Source organism: Microcaecilia unicolor, chromosome 6 (assembly GCF_901765095.1).
Source record: "Microcaecilia unicolor chromosome 6, aMicUni1.1, whole genome shotgun sequence".
NCBI lineage: Eukaryota > Metazoa > Chordata > Amphibia > Gymnophiona > Siphonopidae > Microcaecilia > Microcaecilia unicolor.
This window is the reverse complement of record NC_044036.1, coordinates 96,401,163-96,424,955: the sequence shown is the minus strand read 5'-3', so window position 1 is coordinate 96,424,955 and position 23,793 is coordinate 96,401,163. Positions and strand designations below refer to the sequence as shown.

The 23,793-nt window shown below is 44.1% G+C and overlaps 1 protein-coding gene across 2 annotated transcripts in view; it reads left to right on the top strand.

Annotated features, from left to right (window-relative positions):
- Positions 1-23,793, top strand: part of XPR1 (xenotropic and polytropic retrovirus receptor 1) — a 373,461-nt gene that overhangs the window by 254,484 nt on the left and 95,184 nt on the right. For both annotated transcript variants that reach the window (XM_030206951.1, XM_030206950.1), the window contains exons 3-4: positions 2,562-2,663; positions 14,705-14,928. In XM_030206951.1, the coding sequence (XP_030062811.1) occupies positions 2,562-2,663; positions 14,705-14,928 (326 nt within the window). The remainder of the gene's footprint in view (positions 1-2,561; positions 2,664-14,704; positions 14,929-23,793) is intronic.

Below are 23,793 nucleotides of genomic sequence, written 5' to 3'. Positions count from 1 at the left end.
GTGAAGTGTTGCATGATTAAGGTGATAAAAGGTGTTGCAAATTAAGGTGATGAAAATGCTGTTCTTCTGTTCCTAAATGAGTCTCATGAAAATTTTATATATAAGAAATTTTAGCGAGATATATTTAGGCACAAAAGAACAGGTGTGGATGTGTGTTGGCATGCCATCCCCAATTTGCTGTAAGTTTTCTGTGTATATAATTTGAATACATTCATCTCGAATATGTGATGAAGTATCATGATGAATTGTCTGAGGTGATGAGGCATCATGATGATGAAGTGTCCTTAACACCATTTAAGTCAGCATAAGGTGTTTACTGTAGAAACTGGGGAACCTTATCGGTACTGTTATGGAAGAAAATGTCTAAACAAGATGTTCAGAGCTTTCTCTAGACCTGCTACTATAAGTTCAAATTGAATATGTATATGAAACATGAATTTTGAAACACAAAATGCATATGCACAGTAGATTTTAATTAGTATTTTAAATGTCAACTTAATCAGGATGACACAGTTTTCTCTGATAGTTAGAATTGAATTGTATATGTGTAGGGTTGTTGGCCTTTGCACAAATGGAAAGTCTTCAGGTTCTCCAAGGACAAAGATATAAAGCCCCTCGCACATGGGTGATGTCATTAGATGGAGTGTAGTATGATGAAAGAGTAACATTTTTTTAAATTTTAAACCAGACGTTTATTAATGAATCCAGCAAATATACATTGTACAAAACAGTGTGACGTAACAGTACCAAACAGTTAGATTCATCTGCAGCAAGAGTCCTACAGAAGCAGGAACCCCCACACTCAGCCAAATACAACCCAGTTATGTTTTTGTATAAAGAAAGTTCAAAGAAACTATTGATGTAGAAAGCTTATAGTAACCAACCTAATCCCCCTCCCCCTCCCCTGCAAGGTTCAACCAAATTTGGTCGAGTACATGCCCTGACCTACCCTAAGACTACCTTATGGATATAAAAGGAGCCCATATCCTTGTCCACTTGGTCAGGGTGTTCCTCTCTCGTGGCAAAAGCCGCTCCTGTTCAGCAATATACTCCAACAGTTCTGTCCACTTGACCATCGAGGGGCTATTACACTGCTTCCAAGATCTGGCAATGACCACACGACCTGCACAAAAACAAGTCCGCGCCAATGCCTTCCCTTCCGCAGGTATCCCCAAGATTCTAGCACTATAGTTCATACTTGTGTGGGACTTACCATATTGGGCCAGTTCAGTAATTTATTTTCTCAAACTCTTGGGATGACCACAGAGACTTCTTTTTTTTCACAAGTAATGTGTATTTTTGTTTTAAAATAGTATAAGATTGTTTTACTTCTTCTTTGCTCTCTTAAGCAACTTAGGGAAGTTTTTTTTTTTTCCTTTCTAATTTTTAGATTTTTGGCACAGCTGAGCCTAGGTGTTTAGTGCTTTAAGTGGTGCTGATCAATTTTTTATCAAGACATTTGATTTCACATAAGCTATTTTTTTCCTAATGATGCCTCAAAGAAAAGGAGCCACCTGGCACCCTTTATGAGTATCAGATACTGGTACTCGTAAAGGGTGCCTGACATGCTTCAGCTGAATTGCAGTTCCTTTATGTGTCATAAATATCTTGTGACATCTTCGTGCCAGTGAAGAGTGATGAATAACTTGCCTGAAGTTACATTGTTGATGCTGGTGCATGGAAGTGCATCAGAATCAATGTCAGTCACGTGGATGTTGATTTTTGAATGAATCATGGTGGTCTTAATTGAAGTCTAGATCCCAGTAAACAAAGTATATTCTTATAGAGGCCTTGTCTGGTAGTTGAACACAGGCTCAGGCTCAATCTCTCCTTGCAAAATTCTTTTCTGACATGGAATCTAAGCATGCCTGTGGTTCACTTTATAGATCAGGGGATTTCTCTGAAGAGCAGGAATCAGCTGGTCTTCCCTCACTCTTTTCCTCTGCAGGAAAGCGTAAAATCCCACCTGAAGACTTCACAGATTTTTGTCAGACCCAGAATACATTGTTTTCTACAGTGCTTGCTGAGTTACTAGACTCGCGTAGCATTTTCCGTATTAGTTGTCATAAGTTTTGTGGCTTTCAGCTAACTTTAGAAAATTCTCTTCCTCAAGGGTTCAGAAATATAAATAACTACAGTACAGTGCCAGGCAGACTTCTACAGGGCGGCTGGCCACTGCACATACCCCCCCCCCCCCCCCCAGCACATCACCCAAGCCCCCCCTCCCAGTGCATTCTTGCCTGCCGTGTGCATGCCGCCGGGGGGGGGGGGGGGGTGTCGGTTCTGCTTGTTCCCTGCTCCCCGTTCCTGTTCCGGGGCAGAGGGAGCAGGGAACCGGCGGAGCCAACACCCCCCCCCCCCCCAGTGGCGTTCACCCGGGGTTAACCGCCCCGCCCTTGCTACGCCACTGACAGTCTATACCCTGAAACTGGCAAGGACAAATCATGATCAGATACATATGAAGAATCTCCTTTTTTTTTTTTTCCAGCACTCCCAAATTTATTTCTTTTGTTTTGCCGTCTCATTCCTTATGCCAACATGAGATATTTCTTTTTTTGCAGTTACAGATGAGGACACAGTGAAGAGATATTTTGCGAAGTTTGAGGAAAAGTTCTTCCAGACCTGTGAGAAGGAACTTGCCAAAATCAACACATTCTATTCAGGTAAAGTACGGTGAAGATATAAGTAACATCTGGGGCTTTGTGACACACTCAGTACTGCAAGATTCCTTCTCTGCACCCATTCCTAAATGTATGGAGGTAACACAGCTTTTAGCAGATTGACCTCTTGACACACTTTTTTTTAACTGCCTTCTGTATGTGAGTTAGTAAGGTATTTTGACAGTGATCTTAACTCCCAAAGATGGACAGAACAATGTAAATTCATTCATAAACACTGTGACTTATGAATCATTCTGAGCATCACTGTGCATACACAACAAACAGGATAAAAGTCTGTCTGGTTTATTGTTTAAAATCACAACTTCTACATACTAAGACCTGCACAATGAAACCAGATTGCAGAACAGTAGTTTAAGCTGTGAATTTCCAGTCAGTAGAAAGTCTTGGACTTGTAAGTTCATAACCAGTTTTCAGTGTTAATGAGTCAGGCATTGTATGAAAATGAATGCCTGCCAGAACTTTTATTGATTTATGGTTTATTAGATTTAGTGACTCCTTTTCAAAGAACGTAGATTTACAGAGTTACATAGGTTACTATATTATGTAATATATTGCCTTTCCTGAGAACTTCATAAGGCAGTGTCAAACTATAAAATACAAGGAAAAGAGCACCATTTATTTGATAGGAAAGGAAGAAGGCCAGTAAAACAGGAAAGGCCATTTCACAGATGTGCAGCAGCAAAAATACAAATGCCCTAGTAATTTAGTCTGCCCCAAACCTAGGTGCCAGAGGCCTTAGTAAACACCTTCAAACTGGTCTGTTGATGGAGATCCTTTATATTTATGGGATTGTAAGTAAAGTATGGAGATGGTTCAGAGCTTTTTAAGTTATTGGACCTATATTTTTAAAATGGCTGGAAGTCTTTCTAGCCCTTGGAATGTTAGGTGCAGAGTTCCACAAGGCTTGCCCATTTCTCCCATATTTAATATTTTGATGGCTTCATTGGGGACTGATCTATTAACTCTAGGTGTTTGATCTTTTATGCAAGTAGATGTAACTATATTTATACCATTTTCACGTGATATGTCAATACAATGAATGGTACAGACTTGTCTATATTTGTGGGAAAGCCCCTTAATATAACTCTTATTCTCCGAGGACTAGCAGGATAGTAATATCCTCACAAGTGGGTGATGTGATATGACAGAGCCCCATGTGGGAACTGCTTTTTAGCTTCAGAAAAGCTTTTGACAGCTTTCATTACACATATGCATTCCCCTTCTTACCTGCTGCTGTCACAAAGGACCTAGCCAGTTGTAATTCTGCATAATTGCAATTTCTGGTGCTCTCTCTCAGCCTTCGTCTCATGAAAATAAAATACTGTGTTTTGGCCTGATTAGATTTTTCCTTTGAGAAAGTCCCATTATTGTTTCGCAGTGGTCTTTTTTCCTGACAGCTAGGCAGAGGCTAGAGTATATTGTCATAGAGCCCTTTCAGAGCACAGCATGAAGAACACTGAGGCGTTCAGATCACGATTGTCCTCGAAGTGCTCCTGATGTAAGGCCCGTTCATCCTCTGTGGTATTGGAGGGAGTGTGAGGGCCACTATGGAGTCAAGACCCCACATCCAATATACCCCCTGGTGACTTAGGAGAAGTTGCCACTCTGACTGTGATGACCCACCTTTGTCAATGGCAGCCTTTGAGGAGCAGCCCATAAAGAGGTTTGAGGAACACAAACAGCACTTCCTTTCTTGACATTAGCTGTTGCTTCAACAGCATCAATACCGATGCTTGAAGAAATCCAACTGGTGCTTGAGATCAATGCACTGCCTGTAGGCAAAACATCAACACCGAAGCATGGAAGGGACTTGGTCTAACTGCACCAGTGTTAACCCATCAGGAGAGGGAGCTCCCTCAGCACGTGTCTCATCACCCTCAGCCCAGGCCTGACCAAGAGGTCAGTTGTTCGAGGACTTGGTTGTCTCCTGCTGAGTACTTCTATAAGCCAATCAGAGTGCCAAGTATCTGAAGTAGAGACAGGGATCTCTTGGAGGAGGAGTCTACTGGTCTTCCATCAGATCCCTCCCCACCACGAGAGACGTAACTCTGCCCCTTAAGAGCTCTTGTTCACCACGTTTATCAGAAAAATGATTAAGGCTGTCTCATTTTTCTTTAGAGATGGAACTCAGTTTTTTATGGTGAGCCCTTGGACCATCTCTGAGCTCCCAACCCAGAGATCAAGAGGGTCCTGACAGATGACTCACAAGTCACTTGCAAGGGAGAGGAGATCAGCGGGTGGCTCTGAAAAGAGCCCTTGGGGGGCAGGCCTGGCAGAACAAGGACCTGAGGTGGCTTTGAGAAGAGCCCTTGCGGGCAAATTGGTCAGAACTGGGACTTAGGTTGGCTCTGAGAAGGTCCCTTGAGACTGGGCAGTACACTGGAAATGCAGGACTGGAAACCTGTGAGGCAGTGGTTGCAAAGGCAAGGTAGACGAGGTTGGATTGCCTTAAGTACCCCTATGGGGTGGTGTCTGTGTCTTGTCCGAGGCTGCTGGCAAAATACTTGAGCGTGCCGTTCACAGCCGCTGTCTTGATTTTCTCTCCTCTCATGCCATCCTCGACCCACTCCAATCTGGTTTCCGCCCTCTCCACTCGACAGAAGCAGCACTCTAAAGTCTGCAATGACCTGCTCCTGGCCAAATCCAGAGGCCACTACTCCATCCTCATCCTCCTCGATCTTTCTGCCGCTTTTGACACTGTCAATCACGATTTACTTCTCGCCACACTGGCCTCATTTGGGTTACAGGGCTCTGTGCTCTCCTGGTTCTCCTCCTATCTCTCCCACCGCACATTCAGAGTGCACTCTCATGGATCTTCCTCCACTCCCATCCCGCTATCTGTTGGAGTTCCCCAGGGATCTGTTCTTGGACCCCTTCTCTTCTCTATCTACACCTCTTCCCTAGGCTCACTGATCTCATCTCATGGCTTCCAGTATCATCTTTACGCTGATGACACCCAGCTCTATCTCTCCACACCAGACATCACCGCAGAGACCCAGGCCAAGGTATCGGCCTGCCTATCCGACATTGTTGCCTGGATGTCCAACCGCCACCTGAAGCTGAACATGTCCAAGACCAAGCTCCTCGTCTTTCCACCTACTTCTCCTCTTCCCCCACTCTCTATCTCAGTTGATGGCACCCTCATCCTCCCCGTCTCATCTGCCCGCAACCTCGGGGTCATCTTCGACTCCTCCCTCTCCTCCTCTGCACATATTCAGCAGACTGCCAAAACCTGTCGCTTCTTCCTTTTCAACGTCAACAAAATTCGCCCTTTCCTCTTTGAGCACACCATCCGAACTCTCGTCCACGCTCTCATTACCTCGTCTCGACTACTGCAACTTGCTCCTCACTGGCCTCCCACTCAGCCATCTTTCCCCCTTCAGTCATTTCAGAACTCTGCCGCACGTCTCATATTCCGCCAGAACCGATATACTCATATCACCCCTCTCCTCAAGTCGCTTCACTGGCTTCCGATCAGATACAGCATCCAATTCAAGCTTCTCCTCCTTACAAATGCACTCACTGTGCTGCTCCACCCTACCTCTCTACCCTCATCTCCCCCTACGTTCCGCTCACATGACAAATCCCTCCTCTCAGTACCCTTCTCCACCATTGCCAATTCCAGGCTCCGCTCATTTTCCTTTGCCTCACCCTATGCCTGGAACAGTCTTCCTGAATCCCTACACCAAGCCCCCTCCCTACCCATCTTCAAATCCTTGCTTAAAGCTCACCTCTTCAATGCTGCATTTGGAACCTAACCTTTCGAACATATAGGTTGCCCTAATCTGTCTGACCTATCTGATTAACTGTACATTTGTCTTTTTAGATTGTAAGCTCTTTGAGCAGGGACTGTCTTTCCATGTTAAATTGTACAGCGCTGCGTAACCCTAGTAGCGCTTTAGAAATGTTAAGTAGTAGTAGTAGTAGACGTAACTCTGCCCCTTAAGAGCTCTTGTTCACCACGTTTATCAGAAAAATGATTAAGGCTGTCTCATTTTTCTTTAGAGATGGAAAAGTAACTGGGGCTGAAACTCAGTTTTTTATGGTGAGCCCTTGGACCATCGCTGAGCTCCAAACCCAGAGATCAAGAGGGTCCTGACAGATGACTCACAAGTCACTTGCAAGGGAGAGGAAATCAGCGGGTGGCTCTGAAAAGAGCCCTGGGGGGCAGGCCTGGCAGAACAAGGACCTGAGGTGGCTTTGAGAAGAGCCCTTGCGGGCAAATTGGTCAGAACCGGGACCTAGGTTGGCTCTGAGAAGGTCCCTTGAGACTGGGCAGTACACTGGAAATGCAGGACTGGAAACCTGTGAGGCAGTGGTTGCAAAGGCAAGGTAGACGAGGTTGGATTGCCTTAAGTACCCCTATGGGGTGGTGTCTGCGTCTTGTCCGAGGCTGCTGGCTCTTTAAATTCAGTGCTTTGGTGCGCTTGCGCGCCTAGTTGAGGCAGCTCCTGCTGGCATTGTCACGCCGCGTGCAACATGCCAGTCTAAGGAGCATCAGAGCTGCTGAGGACAACCACATACATGGTTCCCTGTACTAGGAGAGGCTTTAGGGCCCAGGAGACACCTCTGGTAAGCACAGAGAGCAAGGCCTGGGCTGTGACAGTACCTCCTCCCCAAGGGCCCTGTCCTCCCAGGTCCTGGTCTGGATTTGTGAGGAAACACAATAAAATCTTCAGATGAGGATCAGGGCATGGGCCTGGTTTACTGGTTCCCACGAATTCTCCTCTGGACCATAACCCTTCCAGGTAATAAGGTATTGGAGTTTCCCTCATACTTTTCCAAGAATCGAGAACATTCTGGACTTCAGACTTGGTGTCGGGGTCTGTGTCGACAGGAACAGGTGCTTGGGGACCCTGTCTTTTTTTTTTAATAAGAGGGGTTTCAAGAGGGACATGTGAAACATGTCATGGACTTGCAAGGTAGAAGGTAGCTTCAGTCGGTATGTCACTGGTCCCACCTGTCTGATGACAGAATTTGACCCATTTAATGGGGGGGGGGGGGCAAATTTGGTAGACTGAGTCTTGATGTGCAGGTTCTGGGTGGACAACCAGACCTGGTGGTCTGGCAGAAGTTGAGGAGTGGGATATCTATTCTTAGGTTGCTTTTTGTACCTCTCAGTAGCCCAAATCAGGAGCTCCCCTGAGGTTCTCCAGAGGTTGGCGAGGGATTTGGTGTCGACCTCAGTTGCTGGCACAGTAGAAGATAGTTTTCGGCTGACACCCTAGGGTACTCTATACCTCTGCCCCTATCTTGAATGGTGATGCCCCGGATGACTCGCTCACATGGTTGTTATAGCAGAATACAGCCCAGAGCAGCATCTGGGACTAGTCGTCATGTTGAGTTGAGACATAGCTGTGCAGGAAGGATTTCAAAATCTGGTTGACCCTCTGTCCATTGCTCTGCAGATGATATCCCAACTTGACTTGGAATGACCCTCAGAGCTTCCACCAAAATTGTGAGGTAAAGTGGACTCCTCAGTCAGAGAAGATAACTCTCCGTTAACCCATGAAGACGAAACACCTCCTTAAAGAAGTTCCAGGCCAGAGTGGCTGCTGAGGTTAGGCCAGCCAGAGGGATAAAATGAGCCTTCTTGGAAAACCAATCTACTGTGATCCAAATAGTGGTAAATCCCTCTGACTCCAGGAGGTCAGTGATGAAGTCCATAGCAACGTGGACCCATGGTGCTTTGGGTACCAGGAGTGGTTGGAGGAGCACCCACGGGCAGGATTGGGATGGCTTACGAGGGACACAGAGAGGGCAAGATGTTACAGTCTCGTACATCCCTTCTCAGCTGTGGCCACTTACAGACTCAGGAAATGAGCTCTACTGTACCTCGAAGTCTGGGATGACTGGCACTTTTGGACGTGCCCCACTTTAACACTGAATCCCAAAGCTGCTTGGGCACAATGGTTTTGCCTGGAGGAACCAGCACAGAGGCAGGCAAAAACTGCTTGGAGAAAAAGGCACAGAGTATCAGCTTGCCTTTGGTGTCAGACTGGGACAGGATGGCACCAGTCCCAATGGCAGATGCATCGACTTCCATGAAGAAAGACCTCTCCAGAGCCAGATGATGGATTGGGGGCCATTGTGAAAGCCTGTTTCTGATGATCAAAGGCTACAATAGCTTCTTTGGGCCAATCCTGGGTGTTAGCCCCTTTCCGGGTCAGGGCAGTCAGAGGTGCGGCAATGAAGAAATAGTTCTGTATAAACTGGCAGTAGTAGTTTTCAGAGCCCAAAAACCATTGCACCACTCGCTGTCCCTGGGGTCGAGACCAGTCCAGGATGGCAGAGAGCTTTGCTAGGTCCATCTTCAAGCCTTGGTCTGATATAACCTAAGAAATATAGTTAATTCTTTCGTAGGCATTGTAGGACCTGTTTGACTTGTTCCTGATGTTGGGCCAGCATCTTAGAGAATATGAGGGTGTCATCTAAATACACCTGGACACACTTGGTCACAGAAGATGTCATTTACAAAATTTTGGAAGACCGTTGGAACATTAGAGAGACCGAATGGCATCACTAGGTGTTTGTAGTGGCCATCCCTGGTGTTGAATCAGGTTGTAGGCACCTTGGTAAAGATACACACCCCTTATAGCGGTCGAACAACTCCGTTATCAGAGGAAGCAGATATTGTTCTTCACCATGATAGCGTTCAATCCACGGTAGTTAGTCCAAGGGTTAAGGGAGCCATCCTTTTCCCCACAACGGGGGGGGGGGGGGGGAGGGGAAAGGGTAATGGGACTTGATATACCGCCTTTCTGTGGTTTTTGCAACTTCATTCAAAGTGGTTTACATAGTATATTCAGGTACTTATTTGTACCAGGGGCAATGGATGGCTAAGTGACTTGCCCAAAGTCACAAGGAGCTGCAGTGGGAATCGAACTCAGTTCCCCAGGATCAAAGTCCACTGCACTAATCACTAGGCTACTCCTCCCCGTCACTCCTCCCCATCAAGAGAAGTGGAGGAGTGAATCAAACCCCTTTGAAGGTTGTCTGCAATGTAAGCTGACATAGCTTGATTCTCAAGGATGGACTACGGGTAAACCCTCCCCCTGAGGGGCATCTTCCCAGGCAGGAGCTCGATGGGACAATCATACTCCTGAAGATGAGGAAGAGTCTCAACTTGTTTCTTAGAGAATGTGTTGGCATAGACCCTGTAGCCCTGGGGTAATCCTGCCAGTGTCTCCATTCCACTGGTGGCAAAAGCCATGGCCGTCAGCAGAGTTGAGACAGCAATGTTGTCAGGTAACGCTCCAAGCAGAGAGCGCCTCCTTCTCCCAGTCAATTTCTGGATTGTGTTTTTGAAGCCAAGGGAGTCATAACATAATAACATAACATAGTAAATGACGACAGATAACAAGCTGAACGGTCCATCCAGTCTGCCCAACAAAATAAACTCATTTTACATGGTATGATACTTTATACCCAAGTTTGATTTGTCCCTGCCTTTCTCAGGGAACAGACCGTAAAAGTCTGCCCAGCACTGTTCCTGTACTAAAAGTTCTGAAGCTAACGTCAAAGCCCCTTAAAATTTACACTGTAGCCCATCCATATCTATTCAGTCACGATCAGGGCGCAGAGTCCAAATATAAGGGGGTTAATCAAAGTCTGCAGGACATACAAGGAAATAGCTTCTCTATGGAGGACTCACAGGCGCAGCGATTCTGTTTTAGCCTTGATGCGCCTCTGTAGGTTCCCATATACCGAAGAGACCAGAGTTTCAATGTTGCAATATTCTAGTGTCGGACAAGTGCTTCATCAATGAAGCTCCCTCCTGGTCCAGAATCAGTGAAGGCTTCAGTGGTGGGCGATGCCTGGTCTAATTCTAGGGAAGCAGGAGCCAGGAATTGAGTGTGGGGAGTCTGTACGCAGAGACCTGGCTCTGTTTCCCTGACCAAGTCTGTGCCCAATAGTTTCCCAGCTTCTTGGGTCATCTAAGAGCACAGTGGCCTTTCTCTACAATATAAACACAGGTCCTGGGAGAGACGTTGCTGTTTTTCTTGATCAGAGAGGGAGAATTAGTCCCCGACGTTGGCAGGTGCAGAAGTCTTAGTAGGTTAGTAGGCGTTTGGAGAGCATCTTGAAAACTGGGTGCTAGACAGAACTTTTTTGCGAAAAGATTTCCTCTCCTGAGACATCCAACAAAGGTCTCACCCAGCCAGCTCGTCTTTGGTCTTGGGTGCCAGACTTTCATTATTCCATGCCAGCTCCGACGCAAGGGTCCAGAACTTGATGGCATAGTTGCCCAAAAACTCTGCTCCTCTTGTCGCAGGTTCAGAAGCTGCTGAAGAGGCCTTCCAGGTTTCTCAAATATCCTCTGAAATTGGCTCAAAAACTTGCTCAGATTAAGCAAGGGATTGTTCCACTCTGAGTGGAGATGCCCAGGCAAGGGCTGAACCCAATAGGAGAGAGATGATATACACCACTCAGGCTCTGTCCTAAAGGAAGTCCCGTGCCTGTAGTTTGAAGATGATCTGGCATTGATTGAGGGAGCCTCTGCAGATCTTTGGGTTTTCATCATACCGGGGCAGGTGTGCTAGTAAGATCCCCAGGGGCCACTAGAGGCTCTACTGGACCCAAACTGGCTCCTGTGAGTGGAGGAGCCATGGGCTGAAGCAATGAAGGGTCCATTTGCGAGGTCAAATCCTGGACAGCCCCAGAGAGCTGCTGGAGTTGAAGAGCCAGCAGTTGAAGCAGCTGCAAGGCCGATCACTCAGTCAAGTTCATGGCCTTCACAATCTGTCACAGGTCTGGATGGTGAGCCGTTGGACCGTTGTTGACCTCCCAACCTGGAGGTAAAGAGAGTCCCAATAGATAGCTGACAAGTCACTCGCATGGAAGAGAAGACCAGCGGATGGCTCAGAAAAAAGCACTTGGGGGCAGGCCCAGCAGAGCCAGGTTGAGACAGGGCAGGACTGGAAACCAGACCTCTGAGGCATGGTTGTAGATAGGAACTCAGGACCAGGCTGGAGATGAACACTGAGGCTGAGCTGGAGACAGGAACTCAGAAACTAGGCTGAAGGCATGACGCTTGAGGCGGGGCAACGCTAGGCAGGAAGCAGCATAACGGTTGTGAAGGTATGTCAGACGAGGTCAGATCGCCTTAAGTACCCCCACAAAGGGAGTATGTATTCCGGGATCTTCAGCATGCTACCGAAGGCTGCTGGTCCTTTATTCAATGCTTTGATGCATATGCATGCCTAGGTGAGCCAGCTCCTGCCAGCATTGTAACGCCACATATAAAACGGCAGTCTGAGGAGCACAGGAGCAGCTGGGGACTCCGCGTATGCGGTTCCCTGTGCCGGGAGAGGCTTCAGGACCCAGGATATGCCTCTGGTAAGCCAGGGAATGGGGAGCGCAGCCAGGGCTGTGACAGAAACATTGGCGCTTCTCCAGTTCTACCTGCCTGCCCCCCCCCCCCCCCCCCTCCGGCAAGTTGTAAAGATGAGAATGTGGAAGAACCCCTCCCTCATACCTCATGATTCTATGAATAGTGTTCAAAAGGCTCCTGGATTCGAGAAGCTACAACTTCCTTACCATTCCATAGTGGTTGAATCTGTTCTTAAGCCAAGAGTACAAAGAATCTTCCTTTGGTGTCCCTGGGGAATAATGTGCTTGGATTGTGTTTAGCATCCTAACATCTGTTCATGAGAGCATATTTGCAGAACATTTTATGCACAGTGTAGCAGAGTTTTCTGACTCTCCCCCTTGAGAGAAGGCCAATGAACTCTGTGAAACCAGATCCAGGTTTTGCTAGAAATCTTTCTCCTTTAAACCAAATAATCCCAATATTGTAGTTTCTTTAATCCCAGTGTGCAGGATCTCAGTAAATATTACAGTTTCTTTAATGTAATCTCTAATTACAAGTTAGACCAGTTGAAGACAAAGCTACACTCTCTACCTAGGGCTAGCAACGGAAACTAAACCTTGAGGAGCCAAAGTTAGGAAACTTGAACAAGAGTTTAAATTAAAAAAAAAAAAAGCGATAGTTTGACGTTCCTATTCTCTATCAGAACTTGGAAGTAGAGAGTTGCACGGGGACAGGAATCTTACCCGTCCACGCCCGTCCCCACTGGAATCTTGCCCGTCCACGCCCGTCCCCACTGGAATCTTGCCCGTCCATGCCCGTCCACACTGGAATCTTACCCATCTCCATTCATCCCTGCAGGAATTTAACCTGTCCCCACAAGAATTTAATGGTACATAAAAAATTCCAGTCAGCTGGCTCTGTCTCTCTTTAGGTTTGAACCGCACTGCAGGCAAGGAAGGAACAGAAGTTGGAACTTGGAACACTGGTGCGCACGTGCAAGACTTTATTTCTGATTCACTGGCACTGGGTGCTAAGAGGTTGCTACATGCACACGTCAGTAGGTCAGGTGACATCTGATGTTCGTGCCTATGTCAGAGCTGAGGGTCTGCGCATCAGCCCGGGAGCAGAGAAGATTAATAGTAACATAAGCTGAATGGTCTATCCAGTCTGCCCAATAGTCATACCCATCAATTCAAGATTAAATCAACAATGAACGTGATGTTATATAGTTGATTATGGTCTTTCTTTGGCATTTCTGTACATAAATATCCAGAGTACCTGAATGTAACTCACCTGAGCTACTACTGAAAAAGGTGTGAGCAAAATCTAAATAAATAAACCGTAGAAGTCTGCCCTGCCCTATCCTTATTTTCCAACAGCTGGAGTTGCCATCGAAGCCCACTCCGTCCTATACATCTTACCATTCGCGGGACACAGACCGTAATAGTCTGACCAGCACTGGCCTCATGTTCCAACCACTAAAATTGCTGTTTAAGCCTTTTCCAGCCCATCCTAAACCAGATTGCCATATATGAGAGACAGAGTGTACAAATCTGCCTGGTATCAGCCCTCGTTCATCACAGCTGGAGTCGCCATCAAAACATTACTTGACACATCCACATACATGCAGCCATTTAAGTTTAGGTTTTTTTTAATAGCTTCTATTTTCTAATTAGAAGTCCTCTGCATTCATCCCATGCCTTTTTGAATTCTGTTATCATTTGTGTCTCTACCACCTCCTTAATGGAGACTTTCCACATCTGTGCTGTTCAAAAAGAAGGAGGAGGAGGAGACAGCACTCGAAGAACTTGGTACTTGGTAGGTGAGAGGCTTTCGCAAGTACATTATACACTTCCACGGGAACCCCGCAGGAAGGAACTGTTTCCGTCCCCACGGGAACCCCGCAGGAAGGAACTGTTTCCATCCACACGGAAACCCCACAGGAAGGAACTGCTTCCATCCCCACAGGAATCCTGCAGGAACTGCTTCCTTTCCCTTGGGATCCCCACAGAACTGCTTCCGTCCCTGCGAACCCCGTTCCCGTGCAGGTCTCTTCTAGGGAGCTAGGAAGAGAAGAGAAAGCTGGGATTTGTTTTGTTTTTCTAGATTAGGGCAGTACAGCACAATATAGATAGTCAGTACAATTTGACTAAGCAATTAAAGTCCAGATAATAGGTAGCTAAACCTATAGACAGACTGTTGAAATTTTAAGAATAAAAATCAGAAAAGCATTTAGCTGAATCAATGAGGTTCTTGGAGAGCACAAGTGTCAAAGTAGCCTGTGTTTCATCTTGCAGACAGACCAGCCCCCCTCATCCAGAGACAGGTGATTTGCCTCTGTATCAGTTGAAATCTCCAAAGATCTTTTAATCTTGTCCTACACTTTTGGGTGGCCTTAATGATTGGCTAAACATGATTGTGACTAGTTTCTGTGACCATGATATTCAATATTCATCACAGTCCAGATTTTTGGAGGGTGTGGATTTAATTTAAGATTTTTATTATGACAATAGAAAATAAGTGTTCCTTAACATGATAAAATTGAAGTAAAAAAAAAAAAACCACCAAAAACCCAGTAGCGATCACTGTCCACTAAAATAGAACATTTTCATGCTGTAGCATAATTCTTAGCTGTTACCTTGCATAGGATCTGTATCATAGAACCTGCTAACTTCACAGATTTGATAAGTCTTATCTCTTTTGATGACAGAAAAGCTTGCAGAAGCACAACGTCGATTTGCTACCCTTCAAAATGAGTTGCAGTCATCGCTGGATGCTCAGCGGGAAAGCTTTGGTATATCCACATTGCGGCAGCGCAGGAAGGCTGTTTTCCATTTGTCGCATGAAGAGCGTGTACAGCACAGGAACATCTGTGACCTGAAACTTGCCTTCAGTGAGTTCTACCTCAGCCTTATCCTGCTGCAGAACTACCAGGTACATAGCACAGAAAAATAGAATATGATAATGGGTAAGGACCCAGAAGGCACATTTTGCTGTTCGGTCTTTTTTTATGTTTGTTTATAGCTTCCTGCAACTGAGAAACTCATACTCTGAAGAAGAATCAATGGGAGATTTCAGCTTATTTGATGCTTAGTGTTGCATATAGTCCTCCTTTTTAGCCTCTGCAATGCTTGCACCAATAGATTTGTGTGAATAAAGTTAGATCTCTATTTGCGGCAGAAGAGGCAAACAGCCACAACAGAAGAAAACATACTGAGGTTTCCACAACAGTTTATTGGAAAAGTTAAAAACGTAAGTGTTTGTATTTGGACTCCTGTTTTTAACTTTTCCAATAAACTGTTGTGGAAATCTGATTGCTACATGGTAGTTTTCTTCCACTGTTGTGGCTCGTGAGAGATGAACTCTGTCATTTTACTCTGACAGTCCCCTAAATCCATCTTCTTTTCTCCTCCACAGTTGACCTAAGGTCAATTTTAAGAAATCTGGCTGTGAGTAATCCCATTATAATCAAACTACTTGCAGAACTGATTTATCTTTGACATTTCTTTTCATATAGGATTATGGGAGGGCATAATTTGAAAATATAGTTTTACCCCACATTTTTGTGCTTGTTCACAAGCCATGCTTTAAATCATTAAGGGGTCCTTTTACAAAGGTAATCTAATACATTTAGTGTGCGCTAAATGTGTGACCGTGCCTTAGTATAAGGACCCCTTAACTAAATGCCAGCTATACTGAAATTTACTGCCTGTGCGTTAGACTAACATCAGAGATTTTAAAGCTTTGCAACATCATATGATTTCAGAGGGGCTTCATAATAAAATAGTCAGTGATGAAAGAAAAAAGACCATTTAGTTAAGTACTGCGCTTCTAAACCAGTGTGCTGCTAGACTTGCAGCAGCTGAGCCCCCCACCCCCAAAAGATAGAGAAGCAGAAAGAAAATAGCAGCATTAGGGCCTTGTACTTGGTGTCTGCCGGTCTTGAGTCCTCTGATCTAACGATGTATTGGAGGAGTTAGGACTAGAAGATGCTGACCTGGTATTTGGGTTCTAAGGTCTCGTACTGCTATTTTCTGTTTTTGCCACACCTAGATGTGAGGATGTTAGCGGTTGGCAGTGCAAAAAGGGAGGTTGGGGGAAATAGTGAGCGTGTGAGGCAGCTGGAAGGGAAGATTGGAAGAGATGCTGAACATGGGGTAGGTGGAAAGGGAGATGGGGGCAAAGAGGAACCCAAACTATAGCTACATGATGCAAGGTTAGTCGTTGCCTAATTGTGTCATTGTTGATATGTTGAAACCATCTGCTCAATGTGCAGCAGCAACTAAGAAAGCAAATAGAATGTTAGGAGTTATTAAGAAAGGAATGGAAAACAAAAATGAGGATGTTATAATGCCTCTGTACCACTCCATGGTGTGACTGCAACTCGAATACTGTATGCAGTTCTGGTCATCGCATCTCAAAAAAAGATATAGCAGAATTAGAAAAGGTACAAAGAAGGGCGACAAAAATGATAAATGAGATGGAATGACTTGCCAATGAGGAAAGGCTAAAGCAACTAGGGCTCTTCAGCTTAGCGAAGAGATGGATGAAGAGAGATGTGATAGAGGTCTATAAAATACTGAGTGGAGTGGAATGCATAGACGTGAATTGTTTATTTACTTTTTCCAAAAATACTAGGACTAGGGGTCACACAATAAAGCTACAAAGTAATAAATTTAAAACAAACCGGAGAAAATATTCTTCTCTGAATGTGTAATTAATCTCTGGAATTTGTTGCCAGAGAATGTGGAAAAAGCAGTTAACTTAGTAGGGTTTAAAATAGGTTTGGATAATTTTCCTAAAAGAAAAGTCCGTAAGTCATTATTAAGATGGACTTGGGAAAATTCACTGCTTATTTCTAGGATAAGCAGCATATACTGTTTTGGGATCCTATCAGTTCTGAATCATGGGGCAGTGGCATCTAAGGCAACCATTGCACAGTGGATCAAGTAGGCGATAGCGGATGCTTACCTGCTCGCAAATAAGACAGCCACCAAGTGCGTTATGGGCTCATTCTATGCATGCCGTGGCAACATCCTGGGCAGAATCCTCCACTTTTTCATTGGAGGACATTTGTAAGATGGTGACTTGGTCATCCCCGCATACTTTTGCGTGGCATTATCGTTTGAATATTGCTACTCGGGAGGTTGCTTCCTTTAGCCAGTCAGTGCTGGAGCAAGGGGCAGCCTCTTCCCATTCAATGTGAGGCCTGCTTTACTACATCCCACAAGTATCTGGATTCATCTGCTGCTGACGCAAAGGAAGTAAAAGTTATGGTCTTACCTGATAACTTTCTTTTAGTCGCAGCAGATGAATCCAGAGCCCCACTCTCAACGTCAGGAGTTTTAGGCAGTTGGGAATGTCACTTGTCTTTCAGTTGTATTCTGGTTCTAGGTTTATTTCAAGGTTCTAGGGGTTATTCTGAGAGGAAAAGTGGCTATGTTTGGCCTTTCTGCTTCGCTGATCGATATACTGAAGGTCCAGAAGCAATGCCGTCTTATAAGATAGTTCACTACTCACCATCTTCACCTACTGGTAGATGGTCACAACCCACAAGCATTTGCAGCAACTAAAGGAAAGAAAGTTATCAGATAAGAACATAACTTTTCTGTTCTGCCAATCAAATCTGTGTTGAGAGGCATGTATTTTGTGGAGTTCTTTGTTTACATTTTTAGAAATTTGAGGGTCAGTATACAAAGTGATTAACCAAGTAGGAGAAACTCCCACCTTGTTAAATCACACTAGGATGTCCATTCAGCAGCACTTAACCAGACAGTGCTTTTGAATATTGACTTTGATTGCCACAGTGCTCACTAGTTATTGCAGGTGCAGTCCTAAAGTGGAGTCAGGTGTTAACAGGCACTGGCACTCAATATTGCGGTGACACCATAAGTAATCGGAGATGCAGTACTGCACAAAAGGCAACCTAACTATGCCTGGTGGACTATGCGGGTATAGCACTGAAAATTGGCTGTACCTGTGTAATTTGTAGTCACTACCAAAGACCTGGAAATTCAGTTCTTATGCCCAGATAGGCAGTGGTCAGCATTTACCTAAACACTGACCACTGCTGGCTCAGTATTGACCAGATGCTAATAAAAGAAATAATAATACATAACCATTACCACTATTACCGTAGGTTTTCTACTAAGTATTTATGGTTATTACAAGGCATCTCTTGTCAGAATGGTGTTTACTGAGGATCCTGAATCATAGAGTTAGCACTATTTTATTCAACTGTGTCATGAGATACTAATTGATAAGAAATATCATCCTCTGACCTTAGAAAAAAAGATTCAGTGAGGCTATTTTGGTATGTCCATGCTAAGTACTAGCTCTACCTCTTCTGGTTATCTGGATTTGGGAGTGCTGTGACATAGCACTAAGATTCCAGCAGGGCGGACTGTGGAAAGTGCTGGGTTTTTGGCATTAGGTCTTTATTAAATACTTGATTTGTAGGGAGGGAGGGGGGACAACGACTCTGGAACTGGGTGGGAGGGAGGGGCCCCAGGCACACACACTCTCTCTCACAGACACACACTCGCACACAGTCTCACTCACTGTCACACACACACACACTCGCAGATTCACTCTCTCTCACACAGGCACTCACACACACTCTCTCAAACATACACACTCAGAGGAAAACCTTGCTAGCGCCCGTTTCATTTGTGTCTGAAATGGGCCTTCCCCCATTCTCTCCTTCCCCCATTCTCTATTTCTGTCGACAACACGCTCATTCTTCCTGTCTCGTCTGCTTGCAACCTTGGGGTCATCTTTGACTCCTCCCTCTCCTTCTCTGCCCATATTCAACAGATTGCTAAAACCTGTCATTTCTTCCTTTATAACATCACCAGAATTCGCCCTTTCCTTTCTGAACACGCTATCAGAACCCTCATCCACACTGTCATCACCTCTCGCTTAGACTACTGCAACTTGCTTCTCTCAGGTCTTCCACTCAGCCATCTCTCTCCTCTTCAATCTGTTCAAAATTCTGCCGCACGACTAATATTTCACCAAAGTCGTTATGCCCATATCAGCCCTCTCCTGAAATCACTTCACTGGCTCCCTATCCGTTTCCGTATACAATTCAAGCTCTTCTTGTTGACCAATAAGTGCATTCACTCTGCAGCCCCTCACTAACTCTCCACCCTTATCTCTCCCTACACTCCTTCCCTAGAACTCCGTTCACTAGGCAAATCTTTCCTAATTGCATCCTTCTCCTCCATCGCTAACTCCAGACTCCACTCCTTCTATCTCGCTGCACCTTATGCCTGGAATAGGCTTCCTGAGCCATTACGTCTAGCTCCATCCCTGGCTGCCTTCAAATCCGGGCTAAAGGCCTACCTGTTTGATGCTGCTTTCAACTCCTGACTTGTAATTTTTATCTTATCCTTATGTGTCCTTCTGTCTGTCCTTCCCTTATCCTTTTTGGTCCTGTCTGTTTGTCCTGATTTAGATTGTAAGCTCTTCTGAGCAGGGACTGTCTTCTTCATGTTCAATTGTAAAGCGCTGCTTACGACTGGTAGCGCTATAGAAGTGATTTATAGTAGTAGTAGTAATATCTGGTAGGCACACCTGATGTGATTGTGAGACTTTAAAGCTGGTGGAATAGGACAGGAGGTCTGAACCCAATTCATGGGGCACACCCAGCCAGTTGGGTTTTCAGGATATCCACAGTGAAAATGCATAAGAGATTTGCATACCAAGGAAGAAGTGAATGCAGATTTATCTCATGCATGTTCATTGTGGATACCCTGAAAGCCTGACTGGCTGGGTGTGCTCATGTCTAGGTTGAGACCACTGGACTAGGTGGTGATGAGTATAAACACACTTATACTTCTGAGATGACACTTGTATAGTAATTGGGTCATAAAGTAGGCTAGATTTTCCAAAGTGTGCTACCACTAATGCAAGTTTAGTTAAGTCCCATTTTATGCAGTGGAACCTGTTGAGTTATATAATGCTCATTGATGTGTTCTAATGCAATAGAGAACTTCAGTAAATCAGCACTATATGAATTAAACGTCCCAAATGATTACTAATCCACTCAGCTTTAAACTTTTCAAATTTTCAAAAATCTTGCTGTTAGAATTTGTTAAAGGGAAGCAATTGAGACCCCTACATTAAGCTTAATAAGTGCCGCATTTGCTTGCTGTATTGATTATTAGACATTGGTGGTGGCCTTTGTGTGCCCTAGTATTTGGAGGAGGATTTGCATTTCCCCCTTCAGCAGGTTATTCTTGGCAGAATTCGTCAGTGCCTTGTCTGCATTGTTAGTATTCATCTAACAGAGCTAGTTTCCTTTGCTATTGTCCCAGTAGCACTAAGCATTTCTGAAACAAAATAACCTTTTCAAAGCATGCAAAGACTTAAAGCTTCTTTGGAAGACACTGAAATTATTCAGGTCAAGGCTAGAGGAAGTGAAATTATAATTCTTCAACATATATTGAAACTTTATGAAAGGCAGCCGACTCGGCCAAGGGGGGTGCCATGTAGGTTTCTTGGCTGGAACTAATAATTATTCTCTTGTGCTTTAATACAGTTTGTTAATGCATTGCCTGTCTGCTCACCTCTGCCATTGCAGTTCCTTCTCCCTTTAATATTAAATCACTCAAGGCAGAATTAGATTGTTTCATATTAGATTATCATGCAGGGTTTTCCGGTTGCATTGCCTACTGCCATTCTTGCTATATTTAATTTGACTGTACATCAATATATTACATAAATTCTTCTCTGTTGGACCATTTTGCCTTGAAAAGGAAAATCAAAGAAAAGATGGAGAAGTCCAGAAAGAGGCAAACTTACAAAGAAAGGCATTCTTTCATATGTTTATTTCCATTATGCTGGCATGTTTGGAAGGAGGCAGTTAATTTATTTATTTATTTATTGCATTTGTATCCCACATTTTCCCACCTCTTTGCAGGCTCAATGTCCTCAACATCAGGAATCTTACACAGTGCATCAGAATCAACTTGGGGAAATTTGACTTTTGTATGTGTGTGTGTGTGTCCCCAATTGGGTGCTTATTCTTTCTAGGCTTTCTCTGGCCTGCTTTTCTGCTGTTTTACAGAAAAAGGAATTTAAGTTCAGCTACTAAGCTCACACCATGTGAATGGGAATAAGGAGATAGTTTCCTTTTATGTTAGCATTTCAGTTAAATGCCTGTGTCTCCCATGTTTTTGTTCTCTATCAACCTTGCATTTTGTGTATATGTACAGTTCAGTTTTATACATAAACTCAAATTAAGTGTGGCATATCATCTTCAAGTAGCACCACAACAGCCACATAGAAAAATTAAGTCTTAAATGATATGATTACTTTGAGTGTTCATAAAGCCACAGCTCACTACCAGATATTTGCTTCCTTTTTTATTGTATTTTAAAGCTAAATTACTGTGATTAAATGCAGACATAAAGCAATTTACTTTAGCAACAGCAGATATTCATATACCCCCGTTTGGGATAATCATGGAAACTATTTACTTGACCTTCATACAGTTACAGGTGCTGTGTATCGATCCTTAAATCTCATGATTATCTTGCCCACCTAACTTTGTTTCTCCAAGGACAAGCAAGACCAGTATTACCACAGATGTGTGATGTCACCGCTGGAGCTCCGGCACGGAAACTGCCCAGCTTTCAGAAGATTTTGAAGCTTTTGGCAGGGCCAGCCGAGCATATGCATGTTGCTTTTCCTCCTGCCCGACTTGTGCAGGACCCTTTCATCTGTTGTGGCTTTTTCTCAGAGTTGTCTCTTGCCTCCCCTTTTTTTTTTCCTCCTTCTGTGAGTAGTGTAGGACCAGTTTTCTTTCTTTTTATTTTTTTTTTCTTGTTCCACTTTATAACAGTTTTTCAGCCTTTAAGTTTTATTTATTTTTCTGTGGCTCATGGCCACCTTAGGCCTGAATTGCTTAATTGTTTAAAAATGGATTTTCTAATTTGATTTAAATACACTAATGTTTTGTACATCTTTATCCTGTCCATTCAGAGTTGTCTTTTCTTCAAGCTCTTTAGCCTTTGTTTGTTGCCCTTCTCTGTGGTTTTCTAGCTCTCCTTGTATCTGTTTTTTCACTGCACAGTGCTGAAGATGTAGTTGCACCATAGATTTATAAAGATACATTATTATAATTTCAATTTTAATTTTTCTGAATCATTTCTAATATTCTATTTGCTTTTTTTCACTTCCACCACATACTGAGCTGAGGATTTCAATGTGTTGTCCACAGCAACTCCAAACACTGTGTACCTATATTTAGGGTTATTTTTTCATATGTGCATCACTTTAAGCTTGTCCATATTAACATCTCATCTGCCATTTAGAATCCGAGTTCCTCCTTTAGTTCTTTATAGTCTGCCTTTTTCTTAATTCATACAACTTTTAACTATGAATTTACAAGGTGTATTGTAGAGCAGAGTGATATCATATATAATTGTCCATAAACTACCAGAAAAGGAGGAAAGTACTGTTGAAAAATCACAAACCCACATCTAGGAAGTGGAGTAAATAATATAAAGGCACAAAAATGTAATAAAATACCTATTTCTAAACTGTTGCAACCTAGCCATAAAATATACTTAATAGGTTTCAATATCCCACCTGCTACACACCAGGTTGAAAAATTATAAATCCATTAAATAGGAAGCTCTATGACCTGAAGACAAACTTCCAGATTAACTTGTTCCCTCTATATCCAACCACACATTTCCAAGGGACTTTAAAATAAAGTTGCCCCTGCAGAGACCACGCACTTTTGAAATTTGAAGGCCTGACATTGCTTTCATCTGGGTGTACCTGGCTATATTGAAGAACAATCTTGCTCTTTGCCCATGAAAAAGAGCATCATCTTGAAAAATTTCCTAAACACATTTGTTTTGGAAACGGACATCACCAAGTTGGATCTAGTAGGGGTATTTTCTTAGGAGGTCTCTAAGAAAACAGAGATGCCAAGCTGTTAGTGAACAGTGTTCATCCCACCTTCCTGTTAATTTTTTTTTCACATCTCCTGGAGGGCAGGAAGGGATCTTCAAGATCATTTAATCTGTGGGAAATCTTCAGGACAGATCTTGTGGTGACAAGGTCCCAGTTTTAGCGACATTAAGCTGTCTCAAAATTTTGTCTCTTAAGAGCATTTTCTCCAATACTACCATTTATTTTTATGACAATTTTAAAACTATTATTTATCTAGGTATTTCTCACTCTTCACATAGAGTAGCCACCTGGTTTCTCACAGCAGCCAATTGCTGTCTATTATATTCACCTAATTTGGCTTCTATTTGTTATGCAAATAAGAGCCATCTAGCAGTAAATTCTTGTAGTCTTCTCTTTTATCTTGACCACCACTTTACAGATATCTTCCAAGGCCACCTTTCCTGTTGGCCTAAGTGTAGGTTACATAGTTGGCATTGGGTCAGAAGAGGAGATAGGACACCATTGGCAACCTTTTCATATTTCACAGGCTAAGAAAGTTGTTCTTCCTGTAATCTGGCTCTCTGGGACTTCTCCATAGTCTGCAGCTGCTCTGTAGACATCAGTTCTGATGTCCCTCCCGACTCCCAGGGTAAAAAAATGGAGAGCTCACCTGAGGAGAGGGGGGAATCCTGTGCAGGGGCTGGCTGATAGGTGAAGGCATCAGGGTTTGCAGCCTCAATATTGAGGAGTAGCTGCTGGTTCAAGTCTGATTGGTGTTAATGGCTCCTAAGTCTTTGGTGCTTCAGTGGTGGGGACTGGAGAAGCTGCTGGTGCTGCAAACGTGGAAGTGGCTGCGCTCCAGAGCATGCCTTTTGATTCCAAGCTGCA